Source organism: Ricinus communis, chromosome 5 (genome assembly GCF_019578655.1).
Source record: "Ricinus communis isolate WT05 ecotype wild-type chromosome 5, ASM1957865v1, whole genome shotgun sequence".
In the NCBI taxonomy this organism is placed as follows: Eukaryota; Viridiplantae; Streptophyta; class Magnoliopsida; order Malpighiales; family Euphorbiaceae; genus Ricinus; species Ricinus communis.
In genome coordinates, this window is record NC_063260.1 from 8,667,342 (window position 1) to 8,679,712 (window position 12,371).

At 29.6% G+C, this 12,371-nt stretch overlaps 1 protein-coding gene across 1 annotated transcript; it reads right to left on the reverse strand.

The window, feature by feature from the left end:
- Nucleotides 1–655: 655 nt before the first annotated feature.
- LOC8283442 (probable WRKY transcription factor 4) lies at nucleotides 656–5,831 on the reverse strand. Its single transcript, XM_015725894.3, has 4 exons — nucleotides 5,198–5,831; nucleotides 2,970–3,685; nucleotides 2,727–2,885; nucleotides 656–1,258 (listed from the first exon to the last, which is right to left on the reverse strand). Exons 1-4 carry the CDS (start codon nucleotides 5,582–5,584, stop codon nucleotides 988–990), a joined length of 1,533 nt encoding a protein of 510 aa, XP_015581380.1. The 5' UTR covers nucleotides 5,585–5,831; the 3' UTR covers nucleotides 656–987.
- Nucleotides 5,832–12,371: the final 6,540 nt, after the last annotated feature.

Here is a 12,371-nt window from a genome sequence, read left to right on the forward strand (position 1 = left end):
TCATATTTAACTTTTAACAACATGACAATTTTGACAAAAGTAGCAAAGCAAATTAGCTCAGAAATCATACTTCTTTATCAAAAGCTTTAAAAGAATAATAATAATAATAATATACTTAAACATGTATAGGTTTGATACCCATTTCAACTGTAACATATAGCCCAAGTGTAGTCTTGTTTTGCATTCCCAGAAGCCTAAAAGGATATGCTATCTAAACAAACACATTCATTCAGAGATCATTTAGATCTATTATTATTTCTTTTTATGTAGTTAAATAGTCCTAAAGACAACTCAAGATAAAATCATCTCCATTATGGATTAGAACCCAAATCATTTAGACAATCAATGTCTTGGATTCTACACAATCATGATCTCTATGATCTAAGGACCCATTTCTTCCTTTTTAGATATATCAGCTCCAAGGAGAGCAGTCACATCTGTTGATAATCATTTGATGACACGAGAAAGAACAAAAAAAGATAAAGGAAACGGAGTAGATTTGACTCTTCCAGTACAATTTCACCTGTCAGCATACAACTGGATTCGCAAATTGGTAATACTGCCTCTGCAACTACTACACATGGGTCCTCCACAGCTTTACCACAAACAGAAAAGAGGAGACTGAATCCATGAGCAGAAATAGACAAGACTAAGATTACTCGCAAATGTCAAGTTATTGTCATCTCCACTCAACTGTGAACAACCATATACACTGCAACTTCTAAATTTAATTTTACATAACTGTAGTGAAATAATGTTATGTATCAAATTGTTAACATGTGCAGCAGCAACAATTACAACTACATTTCATTCAAAAAGGTAAAACAAACAAAAAAGAAAAAAAAAAAGAAAAAAGCACCAAAATGAAAAAGAACCAAAACCACCAAGGTCTCCCAACTTTCAAAAGACTTTCCTCTCTTCTTCATTCTACCAGGTTAGTTGGCTGGAGTCATCCTTATAGTTCTCTAGCAGTTTTAAGCAGAGCATTTATACTGCGATTTCCTCTTCTTTCAGTTGTAGAAGTACTGGTCTTTTGTCATTGTTCCCAAAGAGGAAAGGATGCTTCTCAGCCACCACCTTTTGAGGTTTCAATTGTAGTGCACTGTTGTTGGCTGTGTTATGGCTACTGTTTCTAGCTGCAGGAACATCATGATTATGTTTTCCCTCATATGTGGTTACCACAGCTTTAGGGTCTGCTGCAGCTCTCTCAACATGCTTACGGACATTGCACCCAGCACTAGTGCATTTGTAATAGCTCCTATTCATATAATAAGTACATTAGAAATGAAACTCCCAGAAAGCAAGCAATATCTATGATAGAATAACCAAAATATTGGAAGCTTAATAGGAACTTAAATTTGACAGATGTTCCAGAACCAGAGAATAGGCATATCATTGCCAGGATATAGAAAGATTATAAAACAATCTTGATATATGGCAAAATATTAGGGCAAAACTCTGTCTCTCTCTCTCTCCCTCTCTGATATCATTGTCATTGGTTATCAAGTTTCAAAGAGACTGATATCAAAATTTAAACAATTCTATTTAGTCCGACACCAACCAGGAAATGAATATAGGATTAATGTCTCAAAGGGCAAACGGTCAAACCCTGCACATAAAAGTTAACCATATATATATATAGACGGCATGAAACTATTAGTTATTCCTTGCCAAATCACTAGCAAATACTAGAGATTTCACCACCAGTTGCATGTGATTCAAAAATAATAACCATACTCAAATATGGCATAGATGCTAGAAAGAGGAGAATCAAATGTGAAGTAATTTGTCTTATACACCAAAAGCAAAAAAGATAAGCTAAATACAAATACACACATATATATATATATATATATATATTTCCAAGAAAGGGGAGAAAATAGGATGTTGGCCAAGAATATAAGAAAACAACAATAGCCCTGATTTAGTGGCAAATATAGCCCTAAATAGAAAGCAATAGCTATAACCAAAAAAATAAATTCACTGCAAACTAGGTAATTGAGATAATGATAATAATAATAATCATTAATATTTAAGAAAAACAATAATAATGATGATGATGATAAAGTGGATGGAAAACTCTCTTAGAAGATGCCGTCGATTGCAAGAAAGGTCTTACAGATTTAAAGAGAAGAATTTTCATAATGAACAGATTCTAAAAGGTAAGATATTTAAGCCATTTTACAGACATGCAAGAATACATTTGGCAAGTAATGACAAGTGTCAAGAAGAGCAGATGGACAAAAAACATAAGATCATGGCTATGGGTATAGTGTTGAGCTAATGGCTCTCATATTTAAAGAGGGTATGGGGAAACTGCACAATTAAATCTCTAGGCAAGGGGAGGGTTCTGAATGAAGGTATAGGACATTTTGAGTCTTCGAGGAAACTTTTCATTATTGTACTCATTATAGGGGTAATTTCAAAAGTGGCAAACTCGGGGTCATCTTGCGCGGGATTCTCATGCAAACTTTCAAAACAATAATTCTTGGCATCATATGACAGGTCATTTGATAAGGTAAAAACTCTGGAATTTTTGTAGACGGTTGTATTTTGTTTCTCCTACTAGAAACTCTTCAGACTTCATAGTGAAGGCAATAAAGATGGATTTCTGTGATTGACATTGTAATTGCAAGTATTATCTTTAGGAAACTCCCTAAAATCCACCTAGACATCAAAAACACACTAGAGGCAAAAGACCTATAAAGCAATAATCAATTGATCACCTTGGATGAGGATTCCCTTTCACCAGCTTCTGGCCATACTTGCGCCACCTATAGCCATCATCTAATAGATCAACTTCACTTCTTGTTTGCACAATGATTTTTGGTTCTGTGACTGTCTTGTGTGGTAAAGCAACCTCAGATGTCCCAACATCTGTCTGCCTGCACTCCGGGGTGAGATATTTTCAGAAAATAAGGGGGGAAAAGCCAGTTATGACTACATTTACTGAAAAATTCCTAACTTGCCTTCTTTTCGGGTTTGGTTCATCCTCGTTTCCATCTTCTGCTCTCATTTCACCTGCTTCCTCACTGTCACTTGACCCAGGTAGTTCTGTGTTCGCTTGAGTAGGTTCCTGCTCCATCCCATGCACTGAATGAGCAGGAAAGGTTTCATTCGATTTGTTTATATTACCAGCTTGAGATAGGGAACCAGGTTCAGGCTTAGCCTGAGAACTTGTACTTCCATTTTGGTCACTACTATCTTTTGCACGTTTATTAGGCTGAGGCTGCTCATGACTGTGCAAGCCTTTATAGATGATCTCAGTTATTTGGCCATCACTAGAACGCTCAACCTTTTTTTTGACAGGACAATTCAGATGTGTACATTTGTAATAACTCCGCGGATATTCGCTGCCCTTAATTGGCTTCTGCCCATATTTGCGCCAGTTGTAGCCATCATCACTCGGTTTATCAACAGCAAGAGGAGGTTGCTGTTTCCTATCAGAATGAGAGAGGTCTGATGCTTCCACCATGGAATTATGAGGTTCAGACGTTGAGGGAAGCATCTGTAGCTGTGAAGCTTCACCAGGAGTGAAGGAGGGCTGCCGAGTCAATAACTCTGTGGAAGCTGATACTGGAGCAGGTTGATACTGCGCTTGCAAGTGCATATGATTTTGGGCAGCTAGTGCAGCTTGGGCTGTAACCTGTGCCAAGGCTTGCTGGTGGGACATTCCAAAAGGACTCTGCAATTATAATATAGAAAAAAATGTCTCACTTCCAGTTTCAAGCCATTGCTCAATAATATGGTTCCAAGCAGCATCAGTCCATCACACCAAATGTTGCCAGAATAGAGTGTTTCCTCTCAAGTATTCGTTCATTTTAATTAGGTTGGAAGGCCATCTCTTTATCAGGCACAATTATAATATTAATAGAATTCAACTAAGTTAAGGAAAAACAAAACAAAAACATAAGTTACATCTTTCCAGGACCCAGAAAAGAATTACATTTCTCCAGGTAGGGGTAAATCTCATTTACAACCCTAATTTTAACCGTGTTTCCCATTACAATCCTTACAAGTTGATTTGTATCACAAAAATCTATGTATCTTGTAAATTGATTCCAAAAGAAATCCTGCTGAAATAGGATGTGTCATCATACCACCATGAAATTTTCAAAATTATAAAATACTATATCCATGTCAAGCTATGATGTCATCATATCTCTGGTGAATTTTCTCAAGGAATCATGCAAAAAGGAATTTAGTGTACTAAAATTAAAATAAAAGTATGATAGAAATTAAAACATAAGACCCATAATAGGAAACATGAATTAAATTTACAGACCACAAATGAGTTTACTCCCCTAAGAAAGACATGTGTTTCCAGGCACATTATTGTTGCACTGTCAATTTATTGCACTACCTTAACCATAAGCATGAGCATCGCAAGGCTTTGAGTCAACGTATTAGATGGCTGGAAGGTTTGTTTAATCAAATTATTAAACCAAACTCCATTTGCTGTCAGCCTGACCAGTCACATTCCAACACTTCGGATAATCTGTGTTAATCAAATTTCTTCTTTTTATCCAAGAACAACAAATAAATCATCCTTGCTATATAATGAAGCTGTAATCCAATCCTGACCTGGGGGAAACTGATAATTTGCTAGGTTGTAGACTAGGTATAAAATGGTTCTAATGCAGAACTCACCAGAAGATAGGCAAAAGGTTTGCAAGTTAGGGTTCCTCACTCCCTCGTGTTACAAGGAAAAAAGAATTTCAGTTTTCTTTCAATTGTCGAATTAATTTGCTCACGACTGAGCATAATAACATATAAACCCCACTATATTTGAGCTAATATTTAAGCTCATAAATGTTATCACTTTCTCAATTGCATAATCAACAAGCACCGAAAATTCTGCTCATCTAAAATCCAGCCTATTATTTCATCCAAATTCCAACAAGGAGCACCCAAATCACCCTTCTCGCTCTCAAACTCTGCAAACTATTTCAATTGACAATAAATATCAACAAAAAAAAAAAAAAGGAAAAAGGTCAAATCTTTTTCTATGATCATAACAAAGCAAAAAGAAAAAATAAAAAAACTCAATCCATCCAAATCTCATAAGCAATCAAAACACTAACCATCCAATCGCAAACTAACACCACCGAATTGCTAAAGAAGGCACCAAATACCATACCAAGCGAAACATAAAAACCAACCAAGAATTATTCAGATCCAAAAACAAGAAAATTACCTGAGGAGGAGAAAAGAAGCCAGGTGAGTTTAACAAACCAGAAGGGCTTAACCCAGGCGGGACAGTAAACAATGGAGAATGATGAGCAACTACTAAATTCATAGGCCTACTTTGCTTAAACCCCAAATTGGCACTATTATCAAGTCCGTCTTGCTTGTTAGAAGAGGCATCGGTGAAAAAGGAAGGTCTTGCAATAGGAGAAGCCATAGCACCAGCGAGAAGTTGAGAGAAAGAACGGGAATCAGAGTCAAGGTAGTTATCAGAGAAAAAAGAAGAGACAAGAGTCATGGGACCCGGACTAAGTCCACCAGTGAAAAGGGTATCCATAGATGGCCTCGGCGGCAGAGTTATTGTAGGGCGTGGTGGTGCTTGCTTCTCTGCTGCCATTGGAAAGAAACCTTACTGTTCTCTTTGTTTCGTATCTCACCAAAACCACTTTCTTTCTTTCTTTCTGTTAGTACAATAAGAACATGAGTTTACGGCAGTTGCTTTTTGGTTTTAATTCTCTTTCTTCTATCTTTATGGCGTTAGAAATGGGATTTTGTTTCTTGTTTCTTCCTCTCTCTCCTTTTCTTTCATGTATCTGGTTTTGCGGTAGTTCCGTGCTGTCCTGAAATTCAAGTGGAAAGTCCACGAATAACAAATTGACAATTTTTTATTTTGTTAAAGCCAAAAATTATTTAATTTATTCAAATAATCATTACTTATCATCAGCAAGCACGAGTTCCTGATTTTCTACTTGGAAAGAGCTACTTTCCTTTTTCTTCCTATTAAAAAATATCAATTTTCTCGAAATTTCAATTTTAAATTATCAATTTGTATTTCTTCTAGTTTCTCCAAAAAGATAAACTAAATATTCAAATAATCAAATATTAATGATTATCCTTTTACGTCCCAAATGAAAACTAGCACTAGTTTTCTGCCTTTTTCTACTCCAAGATTTAGCAATTAACTTTGTAATGCCAGTGGATTGTTGATTTATATTTATTTAGATGACTCGTTTTTAAGAAATTAATACATATAAATTTTTTATATGTATATTTGCTGAGTGAATTTGACAAATGGGTTTGTTGGGTGCTTTTTCCAATTGACTTGGTTTTCCTCCGCGACCGCCACTTCGAAGAACCTCCACCTACTTTTCATGTAGCTATTTAACGTACGACGTCGGCAGCTGCCAAATGTATTTTACATTTTTGTATCTTTTGATCTTTTTCTTAAAACAAATATTTGTCCTAATATATATGTTCCCAAAATTAATTTGTTTACGAAAAGAATATCAACAAATCCGACAGTTCTCTTTTAAGTAATCTAATTATATAATCAATTAAAAGCATCATATAAGAGTCAGTACGGAATGCATATAACAAAAATGAATTTTTAGTTAAAAAGAGAAGACTAATTAATATGATATAATTAATTTTAAAAAATATAATTAATATGTTAATCAATAAATTAGTCTCTAATAAAATAATAGTTTCAGATGTAAAAAAATTATGTTAATTATATTCTTAATAATGATTTATTAAAGCTAGTAAAGAAGGCAGTTTGTTGGTTGCTGTTTGGCATGGCATGCCATGGTTCCCCTCTGCCTTGACCGAAGGAGTATGACTATGATCTATAATCTCCTTAACAAAGCAAGAGAAAGAGCTAGAAAAGCAAAATGCCCTACACGCGCCATAGAGGGGATAGCCCATTAATAAGGATGTGTTTGCCTCTGAAGAAGAAAACAGTTTCAAGAAACATGATCTACACCGAAAGGAAAATAGTGAATGGGCTAGCATTTTTGTAATAAAGAAATATTTATAATTAAAATAATAGTAACAATCCTGTATTATATAAATAAATAATTTAAAATTTATTTTAATATGTGTTAATAAATTTAATATATAAATATAATTTAATATACAACAATTCTTATTCTCTGTTCATTTTGTGACGGAAACAAAAAATCTTAAAAAAATTTAAAAGCCGATGTATTATAACCTCTAAATCATGGTGCATTCTATTAAAGGTCTAATTGCTATAATGAAAATTGATATTTATGAATAAATTTTTTTAATAATTATTGATATAATAGTTTTGTATATCAAATATTAATGATGAATTAAGTTTTGTTATTTATAATTTAGATATGTTTTCATAAATGATTTATTAATTATTATTGTGGTTAACAAAGTCTATTATATAAGATTTTCTGAGTCTAATTTATAATGTTAAAATTAATTAAATAGCAATATAACCCTAAACTCATAAAAGAAATTATAGACAATTAACTATAAAATAAAGTTCCATTAATTAGATAATAAAACAATATCAGAATAATAATTTATTTTTTAAGACAAACATATATGTATATTATTCAACATGTCTGTTAATAAAGTATTTAAAGCTTCTAAAATAATTATTTTAAATGTCCAATATCCGAGTCATGCTTTGCAGTTGAGAACATAGCAACTCCATATAAATGGCCCCACCCAAATCAAGCTCAAAAACAAGGTGTCGTGTACGTTCGAAAACCAACTAGATTTCATTAAACTATTTTTTGGAGATAAATATTTAATGATTTATCCATTTTGATTGGTTCACTCACTCATTCTGGTGGGATCATCATTATACAATTGGGTCCATTGGACTTATATAAATAAAAATTAAAAAAAAAAAACTAAAAATTCCATTCCACAAATCATTCCCTACAGAAAAAAGTAAAAGGGCTTTTCTGCAATTACATTTAAAAAGAAAAATCAAAAAAACAAATCATTAATTTCAAAACCCCCTTTTTTTTTTTTTTTAGTCAATTATGAAAATCACTCTTTACCTATGAAATTACTATAAATGTCGTTGAAATAAACATGCAAATTGTACGAAGTGATCGACGTGCATAAATTTCAAATAGCTTTAAATAAAAACGTTATTTATAAGCTCTTTGATATAATTTAATTTAAGTTTATTTAAATTAATTTTTATAATTTGATTTATTTTAATATATAGAAATTAATATAAAATTATTGCAACTGTATTTAAAAAATATTATAAAACCACAGTCATAGAATCAGTAGATTTGATATATAATTATATATCTTATAATTTTTAATTATGTCCTTTCAGTTCACCTAAAGAATAATCTCTTTAGAGTAATTCACTTAAGAAAATTAGTTAGAAAAAATAATAAAAAAATTTTTTAGAGCTACTTTTTTTTAAAGGGTGTCTGATTCAAAAGTTTGATACAGCTAGTTATTTCTCACTAGACAGCTATATTAAAGCGTTTGTAAGGATAAAAGAAATAACAGTTGATAGTTGATTTAGTTTCAATTATTTGCTGATTGTATCAGATTTATTTTAAATTTTTTTTTATCAGCTGATAGCTGATTTGATTTTTTATTTATTTAAATATTATTACCTTTATTAAAATTTATTAATAATTACTTACTTTAAATTGATCTTATATAATTAAATTTTATATTAAAATAATATTTAAGTAATTATAATACTTAAAACTATAATTTCTGAAATTAAAATTTTTATTAATATAATTTAAATTTAAATTTTTACTTTTAAAAGAATTTTTATAAATATTTTTAATAATAGGTACAATTGAGCTAAAGAAATTAACTATAAATATTTTAATTTTTATAAATTATTTTTATTATTTATATCATTAAATATAATATAATAAAATATATATATATTTAACGATAAATTATACTTTCAATGGTCATTTAACTTATTAACAACAATCGTCAATAAAATTCTACCAAACAATTTAATTTATCAGCCATCAGCTATTAGCTATCCGCCACTAACTACTAACTGTATTAATCAGCTTAATCAACAGACTATTAATTCATGCCTTATGCTGCAGCTACCACCTTATCCCAAACTACTCCTCTATGGACAATAAACAACTAAAGAAAAAAGGAACGTACTGAGAATTCAACCCTAACATTTACCTTAAAAAGGAAAATTAAAATTGCAACCAACTTTTCTCTCTCTTACTTTTAATCTTTTATTAAAGTCTTAATTTTAGATTAATTGCTAGATTTATAATTTTATGTTAATTAATTCTAAAAAATAAATATTAAATTATGTTAATTACTTTGAAACTACTGTCAATGGCTAAATGATAAGATCATTAAGTTGAAGATTTTATACAATGTGTCTAACTTACTTTATATACTATTAACAATGTATTAATACATAAAATATATACACTTTACAAATATGTAATAAAAATATATCAATATATACTTTTGTATGCTATTTTAATTTCTTACTTTTAATTTTTTAATGTTAGACTAAATATATAATTATATTAAAAATATAATATACTACTTTTTAGGATTAAGAATTATTATACAATTAAAATAATTTATTAGTTAATATAATATTAAAATATAATTAAAATGTTATATTTTAAGATTAAAATGTTATTGATTTAAAATTTTAATAGAGTTGGACTTCTAAATTTAGATTTTTACTAAATGAATTATTAATTATAAAAATTATATATTATATTAAACTAAATTAACTAAAAAATTAGTAAATTTATTTGTTTCTCTCCCTTTGAAATTTTATATGTATTATAATTATTGGCAGAAAACATTGAAATATTAGAGTGGAAATTATAAATTTTTAAATAGTATATATAGAATATAAATTGAAATATGAATAATATTAAAAGATCAGTGTAGTAATTTTTTAAAGGGACGAATTGAAAAAATATAAAAATTTATAAAGTAAAATTTGAAATATATATATATATATATACTAAACATGTTATCTCTTTCTTATTTGATAACCTATATTAATTTTAATATTTTCTTTTCAATTGTTAGAGTTTTAATCTCTTATAGTATTTTATTTTATGAGAAACCATTTTCACATATTTGATGATAAGTGTATTAAAAGTGTCACTAAGATAGTAAGGCGGTGTATTAAGAAGATTTATTTATTTATTTATTAGTTTTTTATATCATTACCTATTCCCCTCTCTATCAAATCTATAGAGGATAAAGCTCGTGACTTCATTCTTAATTGGGCTCTGAATCTTTATCTTCTTTACGAATACAAGGAATGCATACGATCAAAAGGTTGTCTTTTACTCTACTTGAATTATATTGTTACATTATTGCTATCAAATTAATCAATTAGGTTTTTTCCTTTTTAAATTTCTTAATATATCTATAGCAAGCAGTTTAAAGGATAAATAAGATTTTCTATTCAATGCCTCAACTCTTGTATAGCAATTAACACTAGTTACTAAGATAGTATCCAAATTCATAAATATTCCTTTCTGAAATTTAAAGTTATTAATTTTGATTAAGTCAATGTTCGTACATTCTGATATTAATATCAATATTGCTTTTCAACTTCATTAAAATGCAAATCATTTTTATATATTTTTTTCTTATTTTCAGGTTATTCTTTGAATTTACTAGCCCTTGCATCTATAGTTGAGTAGGATCCCTATAATAATTGATAACCTATTAGTGCTTCTATTTTAAGGACATATTTATATCAAATTCAATTACAAGCATATTTCAACTTCATTAAAATGCAAATCATTTTTATATATTTTTTTCTTATTTTCAGGTTATTCTTTGAATTTACTAGCCCTTGCATCTATAGTTGAGTAGGATCCCTATAATAATTGATAACCTATTAGTGCTTCTATTTTAAGGACATATTTATATCAAATTTAATTACAAGCATATTATCAACTGTGGTATTAAGAAAAGCATATTCTTCATGTTCTCTATGGCTTTTTTGGTTATATATTCTCTATAGCTTGTACAATTATGTCCATCTTATTTCTTTCTTTATTCTTTCTCTTTTTCGATCTCTTTTGCTGCTTGCATGGAATGTGACTTTTCACTACATATTAGAATAATTTCAAGGCATTATAGTAACTAGATGTTTCTATTGTCACCATTCATCTACTCAACCAACCATGGGGTATTGATCTCTTTTATTCTTGAAAAATCAATTAACATGACTAGGCTAAATGCAAATGAGTTCATTTCTACAGGAGAAAAGGACTATTGAATTGTCAGAAAAATATACAAGAGAATATACATAAAGTGAAAGGTTCAGACTCATTTTTGAAGGCATGTGTGCTTTGAGAACTTCCTTATATGTTCATCTCCATAAGCCGTTATCCGGTATTAGTATATTTTTATTAAAAGGATTTGATTGTGGAATCTTAAATTAAAAAAATATCATTAAGTTTTCAATCTAACTCTTTTTATTTTGAATTTTATCAGTATTTTCATATTTAATTTTTTTCAATGCTAGAATATGGATGAGGTTAGACATGAAATGTAGCAATAAGTCTGGAAGGTCTGCAATGTACATTTCCTTATAGTTTTCTTAATATTCAATGGTAAAATACTTGATAATAAAACTCAATTAATGAATGGAAACTTTTGACATCTTAAACTCATACTATGACATTTAACATATATAGTGATTTGTTTAGACAAATATGCTCTTGAACCCGCTTGGATTAGATCTAGACAATCTTTTTCTATAACTCATAATAACATTATAGGTTTAGGAAATGTTTTAGATTAGCAATTTGAGTAACATTAAGTTGTTGGTTTCATTTTTATATTGATAAAGTCTCTTGTACCATCATAAGAGCAATAAATGGAACAATTTGGTTCTTAAACTTCAGCTTATTATTGATTACTTTTTGTATATAAAGTCGCATAGAAAAAGTTATCTTAGTTATAATATTATGGTAGAACATATCTTTGAGAATTATGATGGTAGTAAGTGAGTTTTGTTTATCAGTTAGTTTCTAATGTTTTGAGAATGCATAGATTATATTTTCTTTGATTTCTTTTTTGTAATAATTGTGATGTGTGTGTTTGTCTTTTTTTCTTCAATTTTATTAGAATTATGCTTACCTGATAACTTTCATGATTTGATTAAATGCTACACATGTAAAAGTGGAAACATATGCATTTTTTTATTTCCTATTCTATTACATATAAATTATTTTTACTTATGTTTTATTATTTCGATTTAGACTTGGAATTAATAGAAAAGAGATTGTATAAATAAGAAGGTAGACATATGGTTTAGATTGCATTTTCTTATTACAATTTATGAACAATTACATAGTCAATTTTTAATTGAGATCTCTCTAATTTTTTAGGCTTTTGGTTGTCTA